Source organism: Myripristis murdjan, chromosome 22 (assembly GCF_902150065.1).
Source record: "Myripristis murdjan chromosome 22, fMyrMur1.1, whole genome shotgun sequence".
Lineage (NCBI taxonomy): Eukaryota > Metazoa > Chordata > Actinopteri > Holocentriformes > Holocentridae > Myripristis > Myripristis murdjan.
The window spans coordinates 305,001-330,629 of NC_044001.1; the positions used below are offsets into that span (position 1 = coordinate 305,001).

The 25,629-nt window shown below is 52.2% G+C and overlaps 2 protein-coding genes across 3 annotated transcripts in view; both read left to right on the top strand.

Annotated features, from left to right (window-relative positions):
- baz1a (bromodomain adjacent to zinc finger domain, 1A) overlaps positions 1 to 13,869 on the top strand; it is a 27,317-nt gene extending 13,448 nt beyond the window's left edge. For both annotated transcript variants that reach the window (XM_030044082.1, XM_030044083.1), the window contains exons 13-31: positions 424 to 648; positions 1,130 to 1,295; positions 1,446 to 1,544; positions 1,922 to 2,007; positions 4,040 to 4,143; positions 4,789 to 5,006; positions 5,097 to 5,302; positions 5,389 to 5,519; positions 6,094 to 6,236; positions 6,868 to 6,998; positions 7,114 to 7,185; positions 7,278 to 7,360; positions 7,442 to 7,606; positions 8,309 to 8,523; positions 8,615 to 8,836; positions 9,115 to 9,287; positions 12,034 to 12,251; positions 12,377 to 12,464; positions 12,909 to 13,869. In XM_030044082.1, coding sequence (XP_029899942.1) covers positions 424 to 648; positions 1,130 to 1,295; positions 1,446 to 1,544; positions 1,922 to 2,007; positions 4,040 to 4,143; positions 4,789 to 5,006; positions 5,097 to 5,302; positions 5,389 to 5,519; positions 6,094 to 6,236; positions 6,868 to 6,998; positions 7,114 to 7,185; positions 7,278 to 7,360; positions 7,442 to 7,606; positions 8,309 to 8,523; positions 8,615 to 8,836; positions 9,115 to 9,287; positions 12,034 to 12,251; positions 12,377 to 12,464; positions 12,909 to 13,081 — 2,918 coding nt within the window. In that variant the 3' untranslated portion in view covers positions 13,082 to 13,869. The remainder of the gene's footprint in view (positions 1 to 423; positions 649 to 1,129; positions 1,296 to 1,445; positions 1,545 to 1,921; positions 2,008 to 4,039; positions 4,144 to 4,788; positions 5,007 to 5,096; positions 5,303 to 5,388; positions 5,520 to 6,093; positions 6,237 to 6,867; positions 6,999 to 7,113; positions 7,186 to 7,277; positions 7,361 to 7,441; positions 7,607 to 8,308; positions 8,524 to 8,614; positions 8,837 to 9,114; positions 9,288 to 12,033; positions 12,252 to 12,376; positions 12,465 to 12,908) is intronic.
- Positions 13,870 to 17,043: 3,174 nt separating this feature from the next.
- On the top strand, positions 17,044 to 23,730 carry cfl2 (cofilin 2 (muscle)). The gene is made up of 4 exons (XM_030044084.1): positions 17,044 to 17,169; positions 21,631 to 21,938; positions 22,398 to 22,474; positions 22,743 to 23,730. Exons 1-4 carry the CDS (start codon positions 17,167 to 17,169, stop codon positions 22,853 to 22,855), a joined length of 501 nt encoding a protein of 166 aa, XP_029899944.1. The 5' UTR covers positions 17,044 to 17,166; the 3' UTR covers positions 22,856 to 23,730.
- Positions 23,731 to 25,629: the final 1,899 nt, after the last annotated feature.

A 25,629-nucleotide genomic window follows, 5' to 3' on the forward strand; every position in this document is an offset into this window, starting at 1 on the left:
AATGTGATGTAAACGGCGTGCAGGCCACTGATTGGACGGGGAGCGACGACACATGAGAGCCACTCCTTCAAAACCAAAGCCGGCATTTAAAAAGGAAACAGCAGCAGCGAGCTCATTGATCATCACTGAAGTCAGAAAATGGCGAGCAAACCAGCACCGTGGTCACATGAAGAGGTGGAGACTTGTCTGTGTTTGGGGGCGGGGCCCCGTTGCTATGACGACTCCACCCACAGTGGAACTCAACTGGAAAACCACCGAAACCGAGTCGAGCCGAGTCGGTGCTCGTGGAAAAGCACCAGTAGAAGACTGAGCAAGGCAGTATCATCTGCATACTTCATGAAGTGTGCACGTGTGTGTGTGTGTGTGTGTGTGTGTGTGTGTGTGTGTGTGTGTGCGCGTGTGTGTGTGTGTGTGTGTGCGCAGGCTGCAGTCTGAAGCAGCTGGATCTGGACAGCTGCACTCTGTCAGAAATCCTTCGTCTCCACATCCTGGCGTCCGGCGCCGACTGTAACCATGGCAACGCCAAGCTGCGCTACCAGAAGCAGGGCGGGTTCTCCCTGACGGACGACCCGTGTGTCGAGCTGCGATTGGCCGAGCCGGCGCTGCTGAAGAGGCTGGCGTGCACGGCCGTGTATGACCTGACGCCAGGTGAGTCACCTCTGCTGTTGCCATGGTTACCACTTCATGCCTGGGGGAGGAGCTGCTCACTGCGGGGGGTATTGATCAGTGCTGACAGGGGTATTGATCAGGATTGGTCTATGAATTACAGGGGGGTACCAGAACATCCTGCAGGCTCTGGTGGGTATTGATCAGTATTGATAGGTGTATTGATCAGTATTGATAGGTGTATTGATCAGTATTGATAGGTGTATTGATGGGTGTTGTGGTGCAGGGGAGAAGCTGAGGATCCTGCAGGCTCTGGTGGGTATTGATCAGTATTGATAGGTGTATTGATGGGTGTTGTGGTGCAGGGGAGAAGCTGAGGATCCTGCAGGCTCTGGTGGGTATTGATCAGTATTGATAGGTGTATTGATGGGTGTTGTGGTGCAGGGGAGAAGCTGAGGATCCTGCAGGCTCTGGTGGGTATTGATCAGTATTGATAGGTGTATTGATGGGTGTTGTGGTGCAGGGGAGAAGCTGAGGATCCTGCAGGCTCTGGTGGGGAAGCTCCTGACTCTGGCGTCCAGCAGGGATCTGATCGAGGACTGTGTGGAGGAGCAGCGAGCTGCTCGCCACGAGCTGAGGGAGATCAGAGCCGAGCAGCACCGCCGAGGGAGGGAGGAGGCCGCCCACAGGTCTGTCACACACACACACACACACACACACACACACACACACACACACACACACACACACACACACATTATTCACAAATGTCAGCTGATTGGATGTCGTATTGAATAGAAAGCAGGTCAGATGTGAATCAGAAGCTGTCTGTGCTGCAGGGTGCGTCTGCGTAAGGAGGAGAAGCTGCGGGAGCAGGAGCTGAAGCTGAAGGAGAAGGAGGAGCGTCTGAGGGAGCAGGAGGGGAGGAGCAGCAACAGGTGTGCACCTCTGAGGAGGAGCAGTCCCAGGCCAAAGCTCCTTCAGTCTGACTTTGTGCTCCATGTTTGCAACTCACCTTAGACATACTGACATGGGATTATGGTCGCCATGGCAACATGAACAGAGCCGCGTGGATGTGCTGAAAGGCGGCTCTGTGTTTTGTAAACAGTGATGTCGGGTATCACGTGTTTGAGTCGTCTGATCCTCACCTGGACAAAGTGCTACCTGCTGTTTTTCTGTTGTCATACCTCACACCTGATGGATTGTTGTTGAAGTTAATGATGATAATAATGATCAGTGAGATCTGACAGGAGCAGAGATGTGTGGAACCTGAACAGACGGACGGGTCAGTAACTGTTACCTGTCTGTCTCTCAGAGCGGAGGGTGAGACGGGTGCAGAGCAGCAGACTGAGGATGAGGACGAGAGCAGCTCTTCACCAGGCAGCAGGAAGAAGACAAAAGGTGAGAACCGACCGCATCCAACTTTATCGATCCTGAGGAGAAAAAACAAGCGGAGCGGACGAAGGTCTGAACATCACCGCCTCGTTTCAGAGTGAAACAGGTTCACAATCAGAAATACTTCAAGATTTTTTATTTGTCACATGCATGAATGTACAAGCACAGCAGCAGTGAAATGCGATGGCAACAACTCCAGCACTCTGCAAGTAAAATAAAATCAAAATAAAATATAAAGTATATATATATATTCCTATATACAATCCTATATACAGTATACAATTATGGACATTAATAGTAGTAATATAATAAATAGAAAGTAAGAAAAGGCTGTGAGCGTCAGACAGCAGGGGGTAGTGAGGTGCTGAGCTGTCTGATACTGCAGGTAGGTGGCGCTGTGGTCTGTTATAGTGTTTTGTTATTAAGAGTTCAGGATCCGTGTGGCCTGGAGGAAGCAGCTCCTTCTCAGCCTCTCAGCCTCTCAGCTCTGATGGAGCGAAGCCGCTGGCCTGAGAGCAGCCACTCCAACAGTCTGTGGCTGGGATGGTGAGAGTCTCTGATGATCCCACTTCCCCTGGACCTGCACCGCCGGGTGTAGATGTCCTGGAGGCTGGGCGGTGCTGTGGGGGTGTAGATGTCCTGGAGGCTGGGCGGTGCTGTGTGGGTGTAGATGTCCTGGAGGCCGGGCGGTGCCGTGCGGGTGTAGATGTCCTGGAGGTCGGGCGGTGCCATGCGGGTGTAGATGTCCTGGAGGCCGGGCGGTGCTGTGCGGGTGTAGATGTCCTGGAGGCCGGGCGGTGCCGTGTGGGTGTAGATGTCCTGGAGGCCGGGCGGTGCCGTGTGGGTGTAGATGTCCTGGAGGCCGGGCGGTGCCGTGTGGGTGTAGATGTCCTGGAGGCGGTGCCGTGCGGGTGTAGATGTCCTGGAGGCCGGGCGGTGCTGTGCGGGTGTAGATGTCCTGGAGGCCGGGCGGTGCTGTGCGGGTGTAGATGTCCTGGAGGCCGGGCGGTGCCGTGCGGGTGTAGATGTCCTGGAGGCCGGGCGGTGCCGTGCGGGTGTAGATGTCCTGGAGGAGGGCGGTGCTGTACAGGTGTAGATGTCCTGGAGGCCGGGCGGTGCTGTGCGGGTGATGCGTTCAGCACATCGCTTCACTCTGAGCAGGGCCTTCCTGTCCTGGGAGCTGCAGCTGCCGTACCAGGCGGTGATGCTCACAGAAAGCACAGACCCCACTGTGGCGGTGTAGAAGGTTTTCAGCAGCGTGGTGGAGATCTTAAATTTCCTGAGCCGCCTGAGGTGGTACAGACGCTGCCTCGCCTTCTTCACCAGGGTGGAGGTGTGTGTGGTCCATGTCAGGTCCTCAGAGATGTGAACCCTGAGGTACCTGTAGCTGCTCACTCTCTCCACCGGGGTCCTGTAGATCCTGAGCGGTGCATAGTGGATTCTCTGCCTCTCTCTCCTGAAGTCGACCACCACCTCCTTGGTCTTGGTGACGTTCAGGTCCAGGTTGTTGTCCTTACAGCATGAAGACAGCAGCTCCACCTCCTCCAGGTAGGCCGCCTCGTTGTTGTTGGAGATCAGGCCTGCCACCACTGTGTCATCCGTGAATTTCACAGTGATGTTGGATCGGTGTGGCTGTGCAGTCATGGTGGACAGGTAGAGCAGAGGGCTCAGCCTCAGTGTGGAGGTACAGGAGCTGGAGGTGTGGAACCTTCACCACCTGTGGTCTGAACCCAGGAGCAGAGTGAGGGACTCAACCTCAGGGTACTTTATTGATCCTTGAGCAGAAATTGGGGGCTCAGATTCGAACCTGGCACTCTGTGATCAGTGGTCTGTGAGCTACAGGTGAGCTACAGGTGAGCCACTGGGGCACCGCAAAAAACTGTGAGCCGGCCAGGAGTGGAACCCAGAATCTCCTGAGCTGTGGTCAGACAGGTTCTCTGGCCCGGCAGTGGAAATAACGTGGAGCTGCAGCGAAGCGGCGACAGGTGAAGAGTCTCGGTGGAAAATAAGAAATAACACCTGTCCTCGTTTCCTCCAGCCGCAGAGAAGCAGCAGCAGCCGGCGGTGACCTCTGACCCCAAAGCCTTGCCCGGCCGACCCGGCGGCCTCACGGCAGAGGAGCTGGAGAAGGAGCAGGAGAAGGTGAGTGTCCCATCAGCCTCACGCCCACACCACACCTGGACAGGTGTGACACAAAACACACACATTACAACACAAGCCAGGAGGAGACTCTCTGAGCAGAATCAGAAATGATCGACTGTGTTTGTCTCTCTTCCTGTCTGTCTGCCTGTCTGCCTGTCTGTCTGCCTGTCTGTCTGCCTGTCTGTCTGTCTCCCTGTCTGTCTGTCTGCCTGTCTGTCTGTCTGCCTGCCTGTCTGTCTGCCTGTCTGTCTGTCTCCCTGTCTGTCTGCCTGTCTGTCTGCCTGTCTGTCTGTCTGTCTCTGTCTGTCTCCTTGTCTGTCTGTCTGTCTGTCTGCCTGCCTGCCTGTCTGTCTGCCTGCCTGCCTGTCTGTCTGTCTGTCTGTCTGTCTGTCTGTCTGTCTGTCTGTCTGCCTGCCTGCCTGTCTGTCTGTCTGTCTGTCTGTCTGTCTGTCTGCCTGCCTGTCTGTCTGTCTGTCTGCCTGTCTGCCTGTCTGTCTGTCTGCCTGTCTGTCTGTCTGTCTGTCTGCCTGTCTGCCTGTCTGTCTGTCTGTCTGCCTGTCTGCCTGTCTGCCTGTCTGTCTGTCTGTCTGTCTGTCTGTCTGCCTGCCTGTCTGCCTGTCTGCCTGCCTGTCTGTCTGTCTGCAGGTGCGTCAGCTGCAGCAGAGGATCCAGCAGGCTGCCTCCTGTACCTACATCCTCCCTCTGGGTAGAGACCGGCTGTACCGCCGCTACTGGCTCCTCCCCTCCGCCGGCGCTCTGTTTGTGGAGGACGACTTCTTTGGCGTGACGGAGGACATGCTGCAGCCCCGCCCGCCCCGGGACGCCGCCGCCGCCAAGATGGATGACGAGGAGGGCGAGCACAGGTGAGTCAACCAAAAGAGCGACACCTGTCAAAAATCTCTTTCATTTGATGAAGTCACAGAAAAATATTGGTGACTCTGATGTCCCGACAGCGGCGGCGCCGGCCCCGCCCCCGTCCCGGTCAGCCGTCCCAACCGCTGGGCCTTCTACAGCTCGCTGGCGGAGGTGGAGCAGCTGGTGGAGGCGCTGAACCCTCGCGGGCACCGGGAGAGCGGCCTGAAGGAGGCGCTGCTGCAGGACAGGGAGCGGCTGCAGCTGCTGCTGGACGACTCCGCACGCCACAAGTACAGCCGCCCAGGTACCCACAATGCACCTGTCCGGCCTCACAGTTGACCGGCGGCAGGACCGGCCTAAACGCTCTGTTCCTGTTCCTGTCTGTCCCAGATCAGCCAGAGGCGCCCGGCTCCGTCCCAGAATCCTCCTCTGCTGCTGAGGCGCTGATGGAGGCGCGGCTCAGAGACCTGCTGCTGGACATCGAGGACCGCATCTACCAGGGAACCCTGGGAAGCCTGAAGGTACACACACACACACACACACACACTGAACTCACTCACACACACTCACACACACACTGAACTCACACACACACTGAACTCACACACACACACACACATTGAACACACTGAGCTCACACACACACACACACACACACACACTGAACACACACACACACACACACACACACACACACACACACTGAACTCACACACACACACACATTGAACACACTGAGCTCACACACACACACACACACACACACACTGAACACACACACACACACACACACACTGAACTCACACACACACACACATTGAACACACTGAGCTCACACACACACACACACACACACTGAACTCACACACACACACACACACACACTGAACTCACACACACACACACACACACACACATTGAACACACTGAACACACACACACACACACACACACTGAACTCACTCACACACACTCACACACACACACACACTGAACTCACACACACACACACACACACACACACACTGAACTCACACACACACACACACACACACACACGCTGACGCAGCAGTGACTTACCTGTCTGTCTCTCAGGTGATGGACAGGGGGGCGTGGCGCTCGGCTCTGGAGGCGGGAAACTACGAGCTGCTGTGTTCTGACGGGAGAGAGAGTGCAGGGACCAACGGACGAGCAGTCGCCATGGAGATAGACTCCGCCCACCTGAGAGCCAGAGACAGGTACAGGCAGACAGAGGGACAGATAGACAGACAGGTAGAGGCAGACAGACAGGTGCTGTGGTTTGTAACGGGGTGTGAGCGAGCAGTAAGACATTTACAGTTTACCAGGTGAGTGCAGGTGCGAGGTTTGACCACTAGATGGTGACAAAAACCTGTGACTGCTACAGGTCTGCAGCACCTGAGATGTCTCAGTGCCTCAGCTGTTTTTACCTGCTCATCCAGGTACTGCAGCTTCAGTCTCATGAAGAAACTCACTTTAGTGTTTTATTTGCCACGCCCGCTCTGAGGCACCTGTTCAGGAGCTGATTGGCTGATTCATACCTGTCAGTGCACTCTGCTGCAGGTTTTCACACCTGTCGGGTTTTCACACCTGTCGTGTTCTGGACGTGTTCTGTTTTTTCTTACTTTCTGTCTTTTTAAATTTTTATTTATTTATTTTGCTAATTGTTTAACCAGTTTGAGTATGTTTTTGCTAACTTCTAATCCCGAACGGTAATCCAAAGAAATCCAGTGAATTGGTCTCAACAAAAAACAAAATCCAGATTATCTGTTTATATGAGGGTCCTGTGAGCCCTGGACACACTGAGTGTCTGAATGTCAGTCAGCTGATGTGGGCGTGGTCTCTGTGCAGGCTGCAGGACGTGAAGGCGGACAGCGGCAGCGGGACGCCGCAGGCCGCCAGCGGCTCCGTGCGCTGCCTGGCTCAGGCGCTGCTGCGCATCGAACTTGGGCTGGAGAGGAAGTTCCTGAAGCCGCCGCTCGGTGAGTACCCGGGACGTCCCGGCTGAGGGGCACGGCCCGTACGGGGACACGGGCCGCGGCATTTTTGTAGGCGTGGCTTGTGCTCCGTCATTCAGCTGCCTGCTTCCTCCTGCAGGTGACGAAGACTCCAAGAAAGACCAGAAGACAAAGAAGAGCAAGAGGAAAGACGAGGACCAGGCCAGCGACGGTGAGGAGGCGTGTTTGATTGATGAGTCAGGTGGGACGGCGGTGTGGGCGGAGCTACATCACACTGACTCTCCCTCTCTCTCTGTGTGTCAGACGGCAGCGACAGCGGGCGAGTCAGTAAGACGGTGCTGGAGCGATGGAGGGAGTCCCTGCAGGCCTGTACCAGCCTGTCGCAGGTCAGTCCCTACACGCCATGCCGCTGCGACGTGTACGTGTGTGTGTGTGTGTGTGTGTGTGACGCTGTGCTGTCTCTGCAGGTGTTTGTGCACCTGTCCAGTCTGGAGCGCAGCGTGCTCTGGTCGCGCTCCGTCCTGAACGCCCGCTGTCGGATCTGCAGACGTAAAGGAGATGCAGACAACATGCTGCTGTGTGACGGCTGTGACCGAGGACATCACACACACTGCCTGAGGCCCCGGCTCAAGGTGCACACACACACACACACACACACACACTGCCTGAGGCCCCGGCTCAAGGTGCGCACACACACACACACACACACACACACACTGCCTGAGGCCCCGGCTCAAGGTGCGCACACACACACACACACACACACACACACACACACACTGCCTGAGGCCCCGGCTCAAGGTGCACACACACACACACACACACACACACTGCCTGAGGCCCCGGCTCAAGGTGCACACACACACACACACACACACACACACAGCTTGTCTCATCGTGTTAATATCAGCTTCCCTGAAAGTCTTGAGTTGAGCTGGTGTGTGTTTTCATTATTTAATGTTTAAAAAATCAAAAAGGCATATTTTTTGTTCATAATACTGTCATGCAAATGAATGAAGTGCAAAGTGCTTTAAATAAAATACTGGGATGAAATACATGAAGAATAAGACAGTAAAGTGGCTTTACAGTGGAAAACAGGTGTGTGTGTCAGAGCCGCTTTCACAGGTTTGACCTCAGAAGTTGCATTTGATATTATTATATATATTATTATATTTATGTATTATATTTTTGATACATTATATTTGATTATTATTGTGTCATTCTGGCGCCGCTCACCAGCCAGAGCGCCACCTGTAGGGACGTTAGCACAGAGAGCGTGAAGCCGCCTGGCGGGTCACACATGTTGAGTTCAGGCTCGCTGTCCTCTCTCTCAGTCGGTGCCAGAGGGAGACTGGTTCTGTCCCGACTGCCGGCCCAAACAGAGATCCAGCCGCCTCCCGTCCCGCCAGCGCTCCTCCATCGACGAGGACGAGGAGGTGGAGGAGGAGTCTGAGGAGGAAGAAGACGAGGAGGAAGAGGAGGAGGAGTCTGAGGAAGAGGAAGAGGAGGAGTCGGAGGAGGAGGAGGAAGAGGAAGAGGAAGTTGTGAGGTGTGTGTGAAGATTCTGGAAGGTTCTGTGTGGAACATTTCACTCTGCCATCACATCAGCTCAACGTCTTCTTCTCTCCAAATCCCTGCAGCACCAAGAAGAGCCAGCCACCGCCCCCCAAGGGCTCCCGGTCCTCCAGCAGCCGCCCTGTCCAGGCCACGCCCAGGAGCCAGCAGGCCACGCCCAGGAGCCTGCAGGCCACGCCCAGGAGCCAGCAGGCCACACCCAGGAGCCAGCAGGCCACGCCCAGGAGCCAGCAGGCCACGCCCAGAAACAGCACTGCCTCCTCTGGGAAGAGCTCGTCAGCCTCCAAGTCAGTGTCTGAGTGCAGGATTCTGTGCTCTTGGAATTTAAAGTGTTTTTCCAGGCCTGGAAATGTTTTTGAAATATATAAAATCAACCAGAATCAGCCTTTTCATTTCCTGCGACACTCATATTTCATGATTATTAAATGTAGAAGCTAATGTTATGAGATCCAGTTCCACAAAATGAATTATCCTGTTAGCCAGTCCACTGCTGCTGGTGCAGATGTGTTTGATCTGTTCCATGATTTCACTCTAATTCTGCGCTCACAAAACCATCCAATCACAGGTCCTCAGGTAAAAAGGCCACGCCCTCTTCCTCCAAGCCTCCGGTGTCTGGTGGTAAAGCCCCGCCCCGCCCCGGCGTTCGAGCCAGTGCCCGTCTGAGCCACGAGATCCTGGCGCCGAATGGCAACGCCAAAGCCACCGGTCAGAATGATGGCCGCAAGAGAGCCCCGACAGGTAAACAACCTGTAAACAACCAAACAGAGCCCCGACAGGTAAACAACCTGTAAACAACCAAACAGAGAGCCCCGACAGGTAAACAACCTGTAAACAACCAAACAGAGCCCCGACAGGTAAACAACCTGTAAACAACCAAACAGAGAGCCCCGACAGGTAAACAACCTGTAAACAACCAAACAGAGAGCCCTGACAGGTAAACAACCTGTAAACAACCAAACAGAGCCCCAACAGGTAAACAACCAAACAGAGAGCCCCGACAGGTAAACAACCAAACAGAGAGCCCCGACAGGTAAACAACCTGTAAACAACCAAACAGAGCCCCGACAGGTAAACAACCTGTAAACAACCAAACAGAGAGCCCCAACAGGTAAACAACCAAACAGAGAGCCCCGACAGGTAAACAACCTGTAAACAACCAAACACAGAGCCCCGACAGGTAAACAACCTGTAAACAACCAAACAGAGAGCCCCAACAGGTAAACAACCAAACAGAGAGCCCCGACAGGTAAACAACCTGTAAACAACCAAACAGAGAGCCCCGACAGGTAAACAACCTGTAAACAACCAAACAGAGAGCCCTGACAGGTAAACAACCTGTAAACAACCAAACAGAGCCCCAACAGGTAAACAACCAAACAGAGAGCCCCGACAGGTAAACAACCTGTAAACAACCAAACAGAGAGCCCCAACAGGTAAACAACCTGTAAACAAGCAGTAACAGAGAGCCCCGACAGGTAAACAACCAAACAGAGAGCCCCGACAGGTAAACAACCTGTAAACAAGCAGTAACAGAGAGCCCCGACAGGTAAACAACCAAACAGAGAGCCCCGACAGGTAAACAACCTGTAAACAAGCAGTAACAGAGAGCCCCGACAGGTAAACAACCTGTAAACAACCAAACAGAGCCCCGACAGGTAAACAACCTGTAAACAACCAAACAGAGCCCCGACAGGTAAACAACCTGTAAACAACCAAACAGAGAGCCCCGACAGGTAAACAACCTGTAAACAACCAAACAGAGAGCCCCGACAGGTAAACAACCAAACAGAGAGCCCCGACAGGTAAACCACCTGTATCAGAGTCCTGATAGGTTATCAACGTGTAAACAACCTGTAAATAACCAGTGACAGAAATCCACGACAGGTAAACAACCTGTAAACAGCCAGTAAACAGCCAGTAAACAGCCAGTAAACACCAGGAATCAACAGTAAAAAAAATAGTAAACAGCAGTAAAGAAGCGTAAACAGCAGTACACAAATGTAAACTGCAGTAAACAACAGTAAACACACCTGAGGCCTGTACCTGCAGCTGGTCTGGGCTCAGTGAGGTCACTTCAGGTTAACCCTGCTGGGTTTCTGTACCATGAAGGTGGTTTACTTTTTATCAGGGTACGTTGCCGTGGTAACATACGCTGAACACCTCACCTGCTCCGGAGCAGGTGAAGTTCAGGATCAGAGCTCAGCAGGTAGAAAAGCCCCGCCCACTGACCAATCAGCTCTCTGGGAAAATGGCCTGCCCATTGGCTGAGAGCCCAGAGGATCGAGGTTCACAACTTGTGCTCCTTTTTTTCCAAGTTAGGCCGAGGATTTTTTCCCCTTTCTTCTTCTTCTTTTATAAAATTAATATATTTTACTTAGACTTCTTATTTTAATTCTGTTTGTTTTTCTCACATTTTTTCAAGTTTGAAGAGAAGAAGAACTTGAAGATCTGGTAGACTGATGTAGTGATTTTTAAAAAATATTTTTGAAAATAAATGAGGGGAATTTAATTCAGAGGGTTAAATAAAAGCCTGATAAAACACAGGCCAGCCTCTGGGCTCCTTCAGGTTTCCATTAGTTTGCTCATATTTAGTATTTAGGCTGGCTGCCCTGAAAAGTCCACATGAGAGTTGGTGCCAAATGTTTTACAGTGAAATAATATTTTAACCAGCAGAATAAACACGAGGCGTCAGATGGTTTATAAAATGAAATATCAGAATCAGTTGAATCAAAGTGACGATTCTGCTGAAGCTCAAACTGAGGGCAGCGGCCCAGCGAGGGTCGCCCCTCACTGTGAGAGAGGACCAGTTCCTCTGCAGGAGTGCACGGCTGAGTGGGAGACACATTCATTTACTGAACACACAAATGTTACTGCAGTCACATCTACTCGAGCCGTCATGGTGGGGAAGTCAGATTATAATCCCACTAATGTACACATTGACACAGTCGGAGATTTTTTCCCAGCATTCCTGTGTTGCTTTTTGCCTGGATGATGGATTTATATTCCTCGTATTTATTAATGAATATTGTCTGCTCCTCCGTCGTAAAGTATGCGGCTCGGGTGGATTTTTCCTTGTCTGTGATTGGTCGTCTGCAGCAAACTCCGCCCCTTTTTCTGTGAGCGCACAGATCTAGATTGGAAAAGCCTGGGTTCAGTTAGCGAGCTGAAGCTTCATGGGACTGAACATCAGGAGGGAGGATGTCTGGTTAAGAGAAGCCAGAAAACTAAGAGAAACCCCGGATTATAATCCAGCTGCTGGGACAGGGCCCATGAAACAAACCGTAAACAGCAGTTAGCAACAGTAAACAAACCGTAAACAAACAGTAAACAGCAGCAGCAGGGTGTACATGTGGACAGATGATATTGATTTAGAATTGTTTTATATTTATTGTATTGATTACTGATTTTTAATGATCTGTGTTTTTGAATGTGTCTGATGCAGCTGTTGTCGCCACCCGGCTCCTCCTCTGTTCTCCTCCTGCAGATGGGACTCCACCACCCAAACCCTCCAGACCCGTCCTGCCTGTGCTGACTCCTTCCTCCTCCTCCTCCTCCTCCTCCCCCTCCTCCTCCTCGTCCAGCCGCCGCTCCTCCGGCCGCGGACACGGCGTCCACGAGCTGTCGGCCTGCGAGCAGCTGACCGTGGAGCTCGTCCGACACGAGGACAGCTGGCCCTTCATGAAGCTGGTGTCCCGCACACAGGTACACACACACACACACACACTCACACACACACACTCACACTCACACTCACACTCACACTCACACTCACACACACACCCATCTGCTACAGTGTCCTTACTGTGTGTGTGTGTGTGTGTCGGCAGGTTCCTGACTACTATGACATCATCAAGAAGCCGATCGCTCTGAGCACCATCAGAGAGAAAGTCAACAACTGTGAATACCAGACAGCAGGTGAGTCTGCTGGAAGCTGATTGGCTGCTGGCACTGACACCTGCACATCACAGAACTGCTGTGTGTCCGCCTGCAGGGGGCGCCGCATCATTTTACAGCCATGGATTATATTTTGAGTTTATAATCCTGTCTGCAGCAGAAATATGGACAGGAACAGTCCAGTTACTGATCAATATCTGGATCAAATGGACTGATCAGTTTAGAGCATTGAGCCCCACTGACCCACACAGATTCTGCTGTTTAGCTCAGTGCTGCCCCCGCTGGACACAACACTGACCTGCAGGCTGTTTAGCTCAGTGCTGCCCCCGCTGGACACAACACTGACCTGCAGGCTGAGATCAGAGCAGTTTAAAAGTCATGTGGCGTCTGTAGCACTGAACCTGTCTCTCTCTCTCCCTGTCTCTCTCTCTCCCTGTCTCTCTCTCTCCCTGTCTCTCTCTCCAGGTGAGTTTATAGGTGACGTGGAGCTCATGTTCTCCAATTGTCTTCAGTATAATCCTCGCCACACTAACGAGGCGAAGGCCGGCGTGCGGCTGCAGAGCTTCTTCCACTCCGAGCTCAGCCGGCTCGGGCTGTCCGACGCCGGCCCGCCGCCCGCCAAACGCTCCAGGATGTAGATGCCCCGCCTACCTCGGACCTGCCCCGCCCCTCGCCACACACCCCGGTGTGTAAACTGAGCCCCCTCCACTCAGGTGCTGCTCGCTGTCCCGCAGCAGGAAGAGGACACCGCATCATCACCAAGCTGCATCCTGATTGGTCCAGGGAGTATGTTCTCAGACTGTAGAACTGAATTGTGGGCGGGTCCTTCGTGACCTCTGACCCCTGCCGACTTGTCTTCCAATCAAACAGGTCGGCCTCTCGATGAAGAGGAAGAGAGGTCAGAGGTCACGAAGCAGCTGAGTCCAGCAGAGTCCAGGTCCCTGACCCGGGATCAGCCTCTGAGTCAAATGTCCTGTAGAGTGCAGCCTGTGTGTCTGAGCTGTGGTCAGTCTCCCTCATGTTTCTTACCTGAGCAGGTGAGGTGCTGTGAACCAGGTGGAACAAACCTTTAGACATTCCTGTGGCGCTGGAGAGGCTCAGGCTCCGCCCACACACAAACCAGGTTTTTAAAAACGCAACTTTTTCTTTCCGTTTGGACCTTCTGTCCCCGTGGAAACTGTTTGGTTCTTCTTCTGTGGTGCGGCGGCCAACAGGTTTCCATCAGCCCACTTCCTGTTCCCTGGAGGTCTGGACGCCGTCGATGTGTGGAAGCTGATTGGCTCTTGCATTTGTAGCAACAAACCGCTGCTGCTGCTCTGCACCCACACACACACACACACACACACACACACACACACACATACACACACATACACACGCACGCACACATGCATATCTTCTGGATGTGTGTGTGTGTGTGCGCGTGTGTGTGTGTGTGTGTGCGTAACAATGTCCTTATGTCCCTTTAATTAAAACAAAGACTGAAATATTCAGGAAATATGCGTGTGTGTGTGTGTGTGTGTGTGTGTGTGTGTGTGTTCTGGTGTGGACAGAGGTTTCTCAAAATTGATTAAAAAATAGAAACGGATAAATAAAGTGGTGGGCGTGGCCCGGGCGTCCGGCCTGTCCAGGTGCTCTCTCGTGTTCGTGTGCAGTGATTGGCTGCTGGTAATCTGTTGGCGTCCAATCAGAGCGTCTGTTTCCCTTCATCCAGGAAAGCAAAAACCACTAAGTGACCAGATTTGCACTGAAAGTTTAAAGAGCAACTAAACCCCGCCCCCAGGTGTGCGAGGTGGTCGGTGACATCACCAGGCTCCGCTGTGTGTGGGCGGGGCTTGGAGCCTCAGGCTGTTTGCGTTTGCTCAGGGAACAAATTTGTAATTTGATTTGAAAAAGGAAAAGCGAATTTTGGCGGCGGTGCGACGGTCCGACCCGCCGGAGCTCCTCATCACGTTTCCATTTTGTGCGTTTTGCCAGTAGAAAGAGGCGGGGCTGCTCTCCGGTCACTTCACAGGTAGATTTGTGACGGAGGTGTTGCAGTTTGTTAGGCAGGTGAAGTGTGCTAGCTTAGAGCCCCGGCCTGTAGACACTACACTGGAGCTGCAGCCTCTCCACCCACCTCGTATTTATTTAGTTCAGTCCTCAGCTCTTTGCTTTATTTATGAGCAGGTGTGTTTCCTCGCTGTGTGTGTGTGTGTGTGTGTGTGTGTGTGTGTGTGTGTGTGTGTGTGTGTGTGTGTGTGTGTGTGTGTGTGTGTTAGTCTCTCAGCCTCGCTTCCTAGCTTGTTTTGCTGTTGTGTACATTTCTCATGTAAAAATAAATTTGACTTTTTATAACCAACCGCCTGTCACCTCGTCATTTTTTCATGTTTGCAGTTCAGAGATCGATCCACATCTGAAAAGTGTCAATAAAGTCAAATTAAAGAGAGCAGAGCGATCAGCCAATCTGCTCTGGGATCAGCTGCTGCCTTCGTCTCGGCTGAGTAATGATTAAAACTGACCCTGCGTTCCAGTACCCATACTACCATACTACCGTACTACTTAGTATGCAAGAAAAAGAATGAGTATGTCCCAGTACATAGGCTCTGTCCCAGTTCAAAGGCTGTAGCTGCCCAGGTCGTATTTTAGGCTGTTTACGTCACGGCGGAGCCACAGGTGCTGTCCCAGGTCAGTTTCACCGCGCGGGGCAGGGTCCTGATAATGCAGCCGACAGGTCCAGCCTGTTTCTGACTCATTTGCAGGAAACACCTCCACGATGCTTCACGGCCGACATCACAGCCTACTTCCCAGGGTACCTTTCAGTCTGGTTGAATTTCTGGATCAGCCACCATCGCTGGATTTATGAAGCCTGTTTCAGACCGTCTTCATGTTTATATCATGACGTGTTGATAAGTTTTCATGCCTATAATTACCACCATAGATTCAGTTTAGCTGATAACTGTATCCAAACAACGCCTGGAAATGCAAGTTTAGTTAGATGAGTTAGATAGGCATTTTGCATGATGTTTCCATAGCAACCATCAGCGCATCAGGTACGTTACAATGTAGCCATGTGTACAATTACTTTAATTGGGATAGTCTGTTGCAATTTGTGAGGTGTAACAATTATCTTAATTTTCTGCGTCTTCACGAAGACAAAATAAAATAAAATACATCAAACTACAGAATCCATGTTGTCCATCTTGAGAGAGTTGAAGCTGCTTATCGTTTGGTTTCATGCACAGGTGTTCACCGACACACCTCCGAAACCTACTGCAGCATTTTACGCTGCATCACTCGAATGCGCCTCGGGAAGCCTCGATAATAATGACGTAGGAATCCTCCGCAGGCTACACCGTCCCAATTCAACAAACTTTTAGTTCAGTTAACTTGATATCAGCACCTCCGTCAGACGCCTCCTGCGTGGGCACCGTGGGCTGAGAGCCGGGAGTCATCCAGCCCTTCAGCTGAGACAGACCCTCTGTGTGTCAGATGCAGTTTGCCAAGAGTACCAGGATGTTCTACTACATCACTCAGATTTCACAGTCTGCATGTCAGCATGCTGCTCTGGCCATGCTGACCCACAATCCTTTGCACAGCGGACATTACGTGGCACTGACTGAGCTGTGTGTACAGGCCACGCCCACATACGGACGACAACACACACACACACACACACACACACACACACACACACGGCCCTCACCTGGCTCAGGTAGAGCAGCAGGTACAGGAAGACAGCAGATCAGAGATCAGACAGAGGACAGTGCAGTATGAAACAGCAACATTCAGATGAGGAGCTACGGACGGAGGAGGAAGTGAGCGAGAGGGGCGGAGCTCAGGGAGGACGCATGGAGTGTGTCCCAATAGTATGCATACACATGCATACTGCATACTACACTGCATACTTTGTAAGGGCAGCTGCAGTACATACTAAAAGTGAAAAGTATGAGATTTGGAACACAGTAAATTATTAGGAATCTGTGGGCAGCAGCTTCCCAGCATGCACTGCAGCATGCGGCCCGACTCCATGTCAGTTCAGCACAGCAGAGGACGAGCCGCCGCCCGCCGCCACCAGACATCCTGCAGCATCCATCTGCCTGTCTGTCTGCCTGCCTGTCTGTCTCTCTGTCTGCCTGTCTGTCTTTGTGTGTGTGTGTGTGTGTGTGTGTGTCTGTCTGTCTGCCTGCCTGCTTCCCTGTCTGTCTGCCTGTCTGTCTGCCTCTCTAGCTGTCTGCCTGTCTCTCTGTGTGTGTGTGTCTGCCTGTCTGTCTGTGTGTGTGTGTGTGTGTGTGTGTGTGTCTGTCTGCCTGCCTGTCTGTCTGCCTCTCTGTCTGCCTGCCTGTCTGTCTGTCTGTGTGTCTGTCTGCCTCTCTAGCTGTCTGCCTGTCTGTCTGTCTGTGTGTCTGTCTGCCTCTCTAGCTGTCTGCCTGTCTCTCTTTGTCTGCTGTCTGTTTGTGTATGTCTGCCTGTCTGTCTGCCATCTGTGTGTGTGTGTGTGTGTGTGTGTGTGTGTGTGTGTGTGTCTCTCTCTCTCTCTGTCTGTCTGCTCTGCTTCAGTTAGCTGTCTGTCTTCCCGGTGGCCCCGCCCCTCCCCGCTGGCCCCGCCCCCTCGGCTGGCCCCGCCCCTCCCCCTCTCTCTCCCAGCCTCCCGGTCGACCGGCCACATTCCCCGCTGCCTTTCACCCCTAAACCCCTAAAGCCTTTCTAACGGCGCAGCAGCCCGGAGCAGAGCCCGGAGAACATGGTAAGAGAACCCGCGGGGGGAGAACCCGGCGCAGAACCCGAATCAGACCGACAGGAACAACTTTGTAGAACTTTAGAAGGTCCAGGCGGCTGCGCCCGGACCGTTATCCGCTAGCCGCTAGCTGCCGAGGCTAATGCTAGCTAGCTGCTGCTCATGTTAGCTGCTGTGACGGCTCACACACACACACACACACACACACACACACACACACACACACACACACACGCGTTAGTTCGGTGTCCGTAACGTAACAGCTCGAGCTGTGTGTCGCGGTGTTTTCCGACATAACGGAAAGTGTGTGTGGAATGTGCGGTGACGCTGCGGGGCGCGGGGCTCGGAGCCGGACCGTCCCAGGCCGTGTGGCCCGGGGCGGCCATCTTAGCCCGGCCTCCGGCCTCCGGCCTCCGGCCAGCCCCGCGGGACGGAGCCCGGCGGACACAGCGAGCCCCGGGGCCGAGGCCTGGCCCACGGCCGTGTGTGTGTGTGTGTGTGTGTGTGTGTGTGTGTGTGTGTGTGTGTGTGTGTGTGTGTGTGTGTGTGTGGTGCAGACTGAGCTCAGCCTGTCAGCAGTGACTTGGCAGTCTGTGTGTGTGTGTGTGTGTGTGTGTGTGTGTGTGTGTGTGTGTGCAGGCCTGCAGGCTGACCAGCTCTCTCTCTCTCACACACACACACACACACACACACACACACTCTGACACACTGGACAGACAGTCAGCTCACTAACTGATCACTAATAACTAATCTGATCACTGATCAATAGCAGCTGCAGGCTTTGAGCAGCAGAGACTCGGAGTCCCTTTTCCTTGTCTGAGTCCTTTGTGGAGTGTTGGAGCTGTGTGTGTGTGTGTGTGTGTGTGTGTGTGTGTGTGTGTGTGCTGATGAAGACTCAGGAGTAAGAAACCAAATCAGGAAAAGTTCCAGGAAAATATCTGGAAGTAAAGAAAAACAAAGCCGAAGAAAGAAAAGAGAAAGAAGAGAGAGAGAGAAAGAAGAGAGAAAGAAAATGACATGTAAAGATATGATATTTGGAACTCGTGCATTAACAGTAAAAATCAAACTCTTTGTCAAAGTTTAGAACATCACAAACTCCTTTAGCAGTTTGTCTCCGTGTGAGAGAGCTCAGGGTTTCACCTGAGGGACAGGAGAATCCCACAGAGTCAAAATCCTCTGAGTCCCTCTCGGACACAGCTCTGTCCCGCCTAAATTATGACAGCAGGAACCTCAGACAGACACACTGAGACTGGGATTATGGACTGACACTGGGATTAGGACCCGCTCTTTCATGCTAGCTGAGCGCAAGAAAGAACATCAGAGCTTTTTTTGTTTTTCTGGTCGTCTTTGATCAACCAGGAAACAAATTCACTGACGAGTTCAGGTTAGCTTCACTGTCCTCCAGCACCACCCAGCACCAAGACGGGAGCCTGGGCCGTTCCCACAGTCAGCTCACAGAGCGTCCCGTTGCTCACCTGGGACGGACCGCCTGGCTCACCTGCCGGGACGCCCCGCTCGAGGCTCAGTGTGGGTGCGCTGAGGCCTGACTGATGGTTGGCTGTTACCTGTGTGACGTCCAGCCAATCAGATGGTGTTGTGGGCGGGACATCAGGTGAGACAGGCTGGTGAGGGGGAGACAGCTGCACTCTGTAAAAAATGCAGCCTCAGCTCCTCTCCTGCTCACTGACTGAGGGGCGTCTTTCAAAGAGATGAAGCCAGTTTGGGTTCAGAGGGTTAAACATTTGTGACAAGGCTGGTCACAAACAGAACGGGACGGGGCAGGTCTTTAAGAAGAGAACGGGACGGGGCAGATCTTTCAGAAGAGAACGGGACGGGACAGGTCTTTAAGAAGAGAACGGGACGGGGCAGATCTTTCAGAAGAGAACGGGACGGGGCAGGTCTTTAAGAAGAGAACGGGACGGGACAGGTCTTTAAGAAGAGAACGGGACGGGGCAGGTCTTTAAGAAGAGAACGGGACGGGGCAGGTCTTTAAGAAGAGAACGGGACGGGACAGGTCTTTCAGAAGAGAACGGGACGGGGCAGGTCTTTAAGAAGAGAACGGGACGGGGCAGGTCTTTAAGAAGAGAACGGGACGGGACAGGTCTTTAAGAAGAGAACGGGACGGGACAGGTCTTTCAGAAGAGAACGGGACGGGGCAGGTCTTTAAGAAGAGAACGGGACGGGGCAGGTCTTTCAGAAGAGAACGGGACGGGGCAGGTCTTTAAGAAGAGAACGGGACGGGGCAGATCTTTAAGAAGAGAACTGGACGGGGCAGGTCTTTCAGAAGAGAACGGGACGGGGCAGGTCTTTCAGAAGAGAACGGGACGGGGCAGGTCTTTAAGAAGAGAACGGGACGGGGCAGGTCTTTCAGAAGAGAACGGGACGGGGCAGGTCTTTAAGAAGAGAACGGGACGGGGCAGGTCTTTCAGAAGAGAACGGGACGGGGCAGGTCTTTAAGAAGAGAACGGGACGGGGCAGATCTTTAAGAAGAGAACTGGACGGGGCAGGTCTTTCAGAAGAGAACGGGACGGGGCAGATCTTTAAGAAGAGAACTGGACGGGGCAGGTCTTTAAGAAGAGAACGGGACGGGGCAGGTCTTTAAGAAGAGAACGGGACGGGGCAGGTCTTTAAGAAGAGAACGGGACGGGACAGGTCTTTAAGAAGAGAACGGGACGGGGCAGGTCTTTAAGAAGAGAACGGGACGGGACAGGTCTTTAAGAAGAGAACGGGACGGGACAGGTCTTTAAGAAGAGAACGGGACGGGGCAGGTCTCAGTGATTCTGTTGTGAAATTTAAATGGATCCAGGATCAGCAGATGAACAGCAGCTGAACCTGAGGAGCTGTTCCTCAGCGTCTCCATGAAGATGAATTTAACACACACACACACACACACACACACACACACACACACTTCCTGAATATCTCAGTCTTTGTTTTAATTAAAGGGCCATAAGGACATTGTTTTTATTAGTTATTGATATGGGACATCAGAGGAGTTCAAAGCTGGTCTGGGGCCCCGGGGCCCCTGGGGCCCTCAGCTGAATGAGGATTAATTTACAGAAGAAATCTGATCCAGAATCAGTGATTTGAGAGATGATCAATAAGGTGGTTTGTGTGTTTTAGAGCTGATCAGCTCATCAATAACTCAGTCAGTAACCCAGCTGTTTTCATGTTGCCATGGTTACGGGTGGGTTTAAAACAGTGAAGCAGAGCTGCAGTTAGAAAACACTGAGACACCTTACTGCTCATTCTGCCTGTCTGTCTGCCTGTCTGTCTGTCTGCCTGTCTGCCTGCCTGCCTGTCTGCCTGCCTGCCTGTCTGTCTGTCTGCCTGTCTCTGTGTGTGTGTGTGTGTGTGTGTGTGTGTGTGTGTGAGTGAATCACTCTCTATAATAGTGTGTGTGTGTGTGTGTGTGTGTGTGTGTGTGTGAGTGAATCACTATAATAGTGTGTGTGTGTGTGTGTGTGTGTGTGTGTGTGTGTGTGAGTGAGTGAATCACTCTCTATAATAGTGTGTGTGTGTGTGTGAGTGAATCACTATAATAGTGTGTGTGTGTGTGTGTGTGTGTGTGAGTGAATCACTCTCTATAATAGTGTGTGTGTGTGTGTGTGTGTGTGTGTGTGTGTGAGTGAATCACTCTATAATAGTGTGTGTGTGTGTGTGTGTGTGTGTGTGTCTGTGTGAATCACTCTCTGTAACAGTGTGTGTGTGTGTGTGTGTGTGTGTGCTGAGGTCAGGTGACTCAGGCTGACGGCAGCAGCTGCTCTGACAGGCCGGAGCTCTGCTCGCTGATCTGGGACCAGCTGGTCCTGGAGGAGGGCGGGGCCAGAGGCCCTCGGGGGCCCCGGGGGTCCTGAGGGGCCTTTAGGGGTCCTCAGAAAAATCAGGAATAGTTAATGTGTGCTTGTGTATGAACGCATGTATGTAGCTGTGTTTACGTGTGTGTGTGTGTGTGTGTGTGTGTGTGTGTGTGTGTGTTTCCAGCTGTAGTAATTATCAGCTGCAGGTCCTTCTCTCCTCCCTTCAGGACTTCACTGCCCCGTCCTGACTCTTTCACTGTCGTGTGGGTCCTCAGGTTTTAATAAATAAAACTCTGTCTGTCTGTCTCTCTGTCTGTCTCTCTGTCTGCCTGTCTGTCTGTCTGTCTCTCTGTCTGTCTGTCTGTCTCTCTGTCTGTCTGTCTGCCTGTCTGTCTGTCTCTCTGTCTGCCTGTCTGTCTCTCTGTCTGTCTGCCTGCCTGTCTGTCTGTCTGTCTGTCTGTCTGTCTGTCTGTCTGTCTCTCTGTCTGTCTGTCTCTCTGTCTGTCTGTCTGTCTGTCTGTCTCTCTGTCTGCCTGTCTGTCTGTCTGTCTCTCTTTCTGCCTGTCTGTCTGTCTGTCTGTATCCATGTAAGTATATTGATCGGTAGTCAGATGTAGATATCATGTCTGTTGTGTGGTCATTAATCAGAGGCCTGTCTGTGTGTCTGCAGGCGTCAGGTGTGACCGTGAACGATGAGGTCATCAAGGTGTTCAACGACATGAAGGTGAGGAAGTCGTCGACCTCGGACGAGGTGAAGAAGAGGAAGAAGGCGGTGCTGTTCTGCCTGAGCGACGACAAGAAGAAGATCATCGTGGAGGAGGGGAAGCAGATCCTGGTGGGCGACATCGGAGAGACGGTGGACGACCCGTACGCCTGCTTCGTCAAGCTCCTCCCCCTCAACGACTGCAGATACGGCCTGTACGACGCCACCTACGAGACCAAGGAGTCCAAGAAGGAGGACCTGGTCTTCATCTTCTGGTAGGTGGGGCATTGATCACCGATCAGCTGCTATCAGTGTGATCGGCTGATCGGTGAACAGGTGAGCCGAGAGCGAGTTGGGAAAGAAACAATAATAATACATTTAATAATCATCAGGCCCCGCCCACTTCATCCACTCATCTGTTTGTCTGTTTGTTTGAGGAAAACTCATTTACATAAAATAAACAATCAGATACTGGCTGGAACATCAGAGACGCCTGTTCTGTTCTGTTGGGTTCTGTTGGGTTCTGTTCTGTTCTGTTGGGTTGGGTTGGGTTCTGTTGGGTTCTGTTGGGTTCTGTTCTGTTCTGTTGGGTTCTGTTCTGTTGGGTTGGGTTCTGTTGGGTTCTGTTGGGTTCTGTTCTGTTGGGTTGGGTTCTGTTGGGTTCTGTTCCATTGGGTTGGGTTCTGTTGGGTTCTCCTGCTGTGCCAGCTGGTCTGACTGTGCTGTTCCTCCAGGGCACCAGAGGGCGCTCCGCTGAAAAGCAAGATGATCTACGCTAGCTCTAAAGATGCCATCAAAAAGAAGTTCACAGGTGAGGTCAGAGGTCACTGTGGGCGGAGTCACTTGGCACCTTGTTATGTTTAGAATGAACCAATCAACCAGTTGGAACATCAGATCCTGTATAGACTGAACATGTTCTCACACACACACACACACACACACACACACACACTCTGCAGGCTCCTCCATGTTGTGTGCAGAATCACATCACATAGAGAGGATCTGCCTTCCTGTTGGTTGCTGTGCTGTCATGTGACTGACAGGCTGCGGTGGTCCTGGCCCCGCCCCTCTGTCCTCAGGTATCAAACACGAGTGGCAGGTGAACGGGCTGGATGACATTCAGGACCGCACCACGCTGGCCGACAAGCTGGGGGGCAACGTGGTGGTTTCCCTGGAGGGCAAGCCGCTGTGAGGGGCGCCGCCCCCCCGACCGCCGTGCCATCGGACCGAACCGCCGCTTCCACCCAGCAGCTTGCTCTGTCTTTATCAATGTCCTCAAGGAGTAGCTCCTTAGGCCTATTATTATTTTTGTTTTGTTTTGTTTTTTGTTTTCTTTGCTTTTTTTTCAACATGAAGGAGATCTCATTAACACGAAACGCAAAAAAAAAAAAACCCAACAGAAGCTCCCAGTTTATTGCCACATGACTTCTTGTTAACCTGGTAGAGCAACACACCAAAACCCCACAGCAGCAACAGTTGGCAGGAAGGTTGTCTCTCTCTCAGCCCGAGTTTTGCCAAAAGTCGATGTGAAGGAAGCGGCCGCATGCGGCGGGGGCGAGCGAGACGAGACTCCGCCTCCCGCAGCACACGGGCTCGCACCCTCCGCTTTTTCATATGACTCTATTTATTATTTGAAACTGTTGTATCTTATCCAGTATGTTATGCAGAAACAGAAGAACACATTGTTAGACTATGCATTATGACGAAGGTGAAGATGAAGATGATTATTATCACCCAGCACTTTGTTTGTACACTACACGAGGACACAGGCTCCTCCCCTAAGTTTCTGTGTTGATGTCACCTGGCTAGCTGTTACCTCAGTTTCATTCCTGTTGATGCACACGGACGCACACACCTGCTTCTGATTGGTTGTCGCCTTACTGTCACTCTGAATGTAAAGTCCCAGCAGTGAGTTTTGTACAGAGCATCTCTCTCTCACACACACACACACACACACACACACACACACACACACACAGCAGGAGCATCTGGAGCCTTAAGGAACTAACCAACTGTTTCTGAGATCACAGGAAGCCACTCTGCAATAAAAGCCTGTGGCAGATCTGACCTGCTGTCAGTCTCCTTTACTGTCACTCTTACTGACTGTTTATGTGACTGTGCTGACTGTTACTGTCTGTGACTGTTCTTTGTAATGTATTTTGCAATTTCTTATTTTGTTGTTTCCCTTGATGGAAGTGGGAGGTTTATTTTGAAAAGACACAGTATGCCTGTAAAGAACAGAAGCTGACACTAAAGGAAAACAGGCGGTCAGACAGCCAGGCGGTCAGACAGCCAGGCGGTCAGACAGCAGGGAGAGTCGAGTGTTGAAGCCTAACAGGGAGAGCAGTAAACGTGTCATCATCACGCTGAACAACAAACACACCGACACGTTTACATGATAAACCGTGTGTGTGTGTGTGTGTGTGTGTGTGTGTGTGTGTGTGTGTGTGTGTGTGTGTGTGTGTGTGTGTTCGTCACAGAATCGGATCCATCTGAGATTGATCAAACTGAAGATCTACTGTGACTGCGCTGACTGTTACTGCACTGACTGTTAATGTTACTGCACTGACTTGATGTTACTGCACTGACTGTTAATGTTACGGCGCTGACTGTTGATGTTACGGCACTGACTGTTAATGTTACTGCACTGACTGTTGATGTTACGGCGCTGACTGTTAATGTTACTGCACTGACTGTTAATGTTACTGCACTGACTGTTGATGTTACTGCACTGACTGTTGATGTTACGGCGCTGACTGTTAATGTTACTGCACTGACTGTTAATGTTACTGCACTGACTGTTGATGTTACGGCGCTGACTGTTAATGTTACTGCACTGACTGTTAATGTTACTGCACTGACTGTTGATGTTACGGCGCTGACTGTTGATGTTACTGCACTGACTGTTGACGTTTCTTTACTGACTGTTGCTGAACAGAATCAGACTGATGTGAGTTTATGACAGTAACCTGCTCCTCACAAGGCTGCATGTTGTTTTGGAGCCAGTCTGACCAGTCTGACCAGTCTGACCAGTGTGACCAGTGGGTTCTAGTGGTTCCAGTGGTTGAGCTGGACTGAGGCTGATCCTGCTGGGACTCACATCTCAGGTTCCTCATGTGAAGCTGCTGCTTTCCTCACACCTCAGAAGAACTCGTGTGGTCATCCTGACTTCCTGCAGCCGTCCTGACTTCCTGTAGCCGTCCTGACTTCCTGCAGCCGTCCTGACTTCCTGTAGCCGTCCTGACTTCCTGTAGCCGTCCTGACTTCCTGTAGCCGTCCTGACTTCCTGTGCCGAGCTCAGCTGATCTCCTGCAGCTCCTTGAAGTCAAACAAGTGAATTCCAGGCCTTAAAAGGTCTTCATCCCTGCAGGAGCAGACCTTCACTTTTTTGTCCAGGCAGAGTCAGCCTGCTCTCTGACCGCCTGCTCTCTGACCGCCTGGCTCTCTGACCGCCTGGCTCTCTGACCGCCTGGCTCTCTGACCGCCTGCTTCCTGTCTGCAGGCCTGATGTTCTCTGTGCTGCTCAGCTCAGTTCTCATCAGTGTTACAGACATTAGAGTGTTACATTCAACTCAAACAGACAATCTGACGAGGCCCTGCAGCGCACACACACACACACACACGCACGCGCACACACACACACTCTCACTCACACACACACACACACACACACACTCTCACACACACACACACACACACACACACTCTCACACACACACACACACCCTCTGGCAGGAGAATTCGATCCTCCTCCTGCTGCTATTTCTGGCCCACACATGCCTCTGTGTCTTGTCATCGCCGTCCACAAATGGCAAACCTGGACAGAGACGAGCAGCAAGCAAGAGCTGATCTAGGAGCAGTGAGACTACGGGGTTCCGGAGCGTTCCGGAGGGTTCCGGAGGGTTCCGACAGAAACGCGGTGGTCTCGGCGGGTTAGACCAACACAGCAGACTGATGTCATCATTT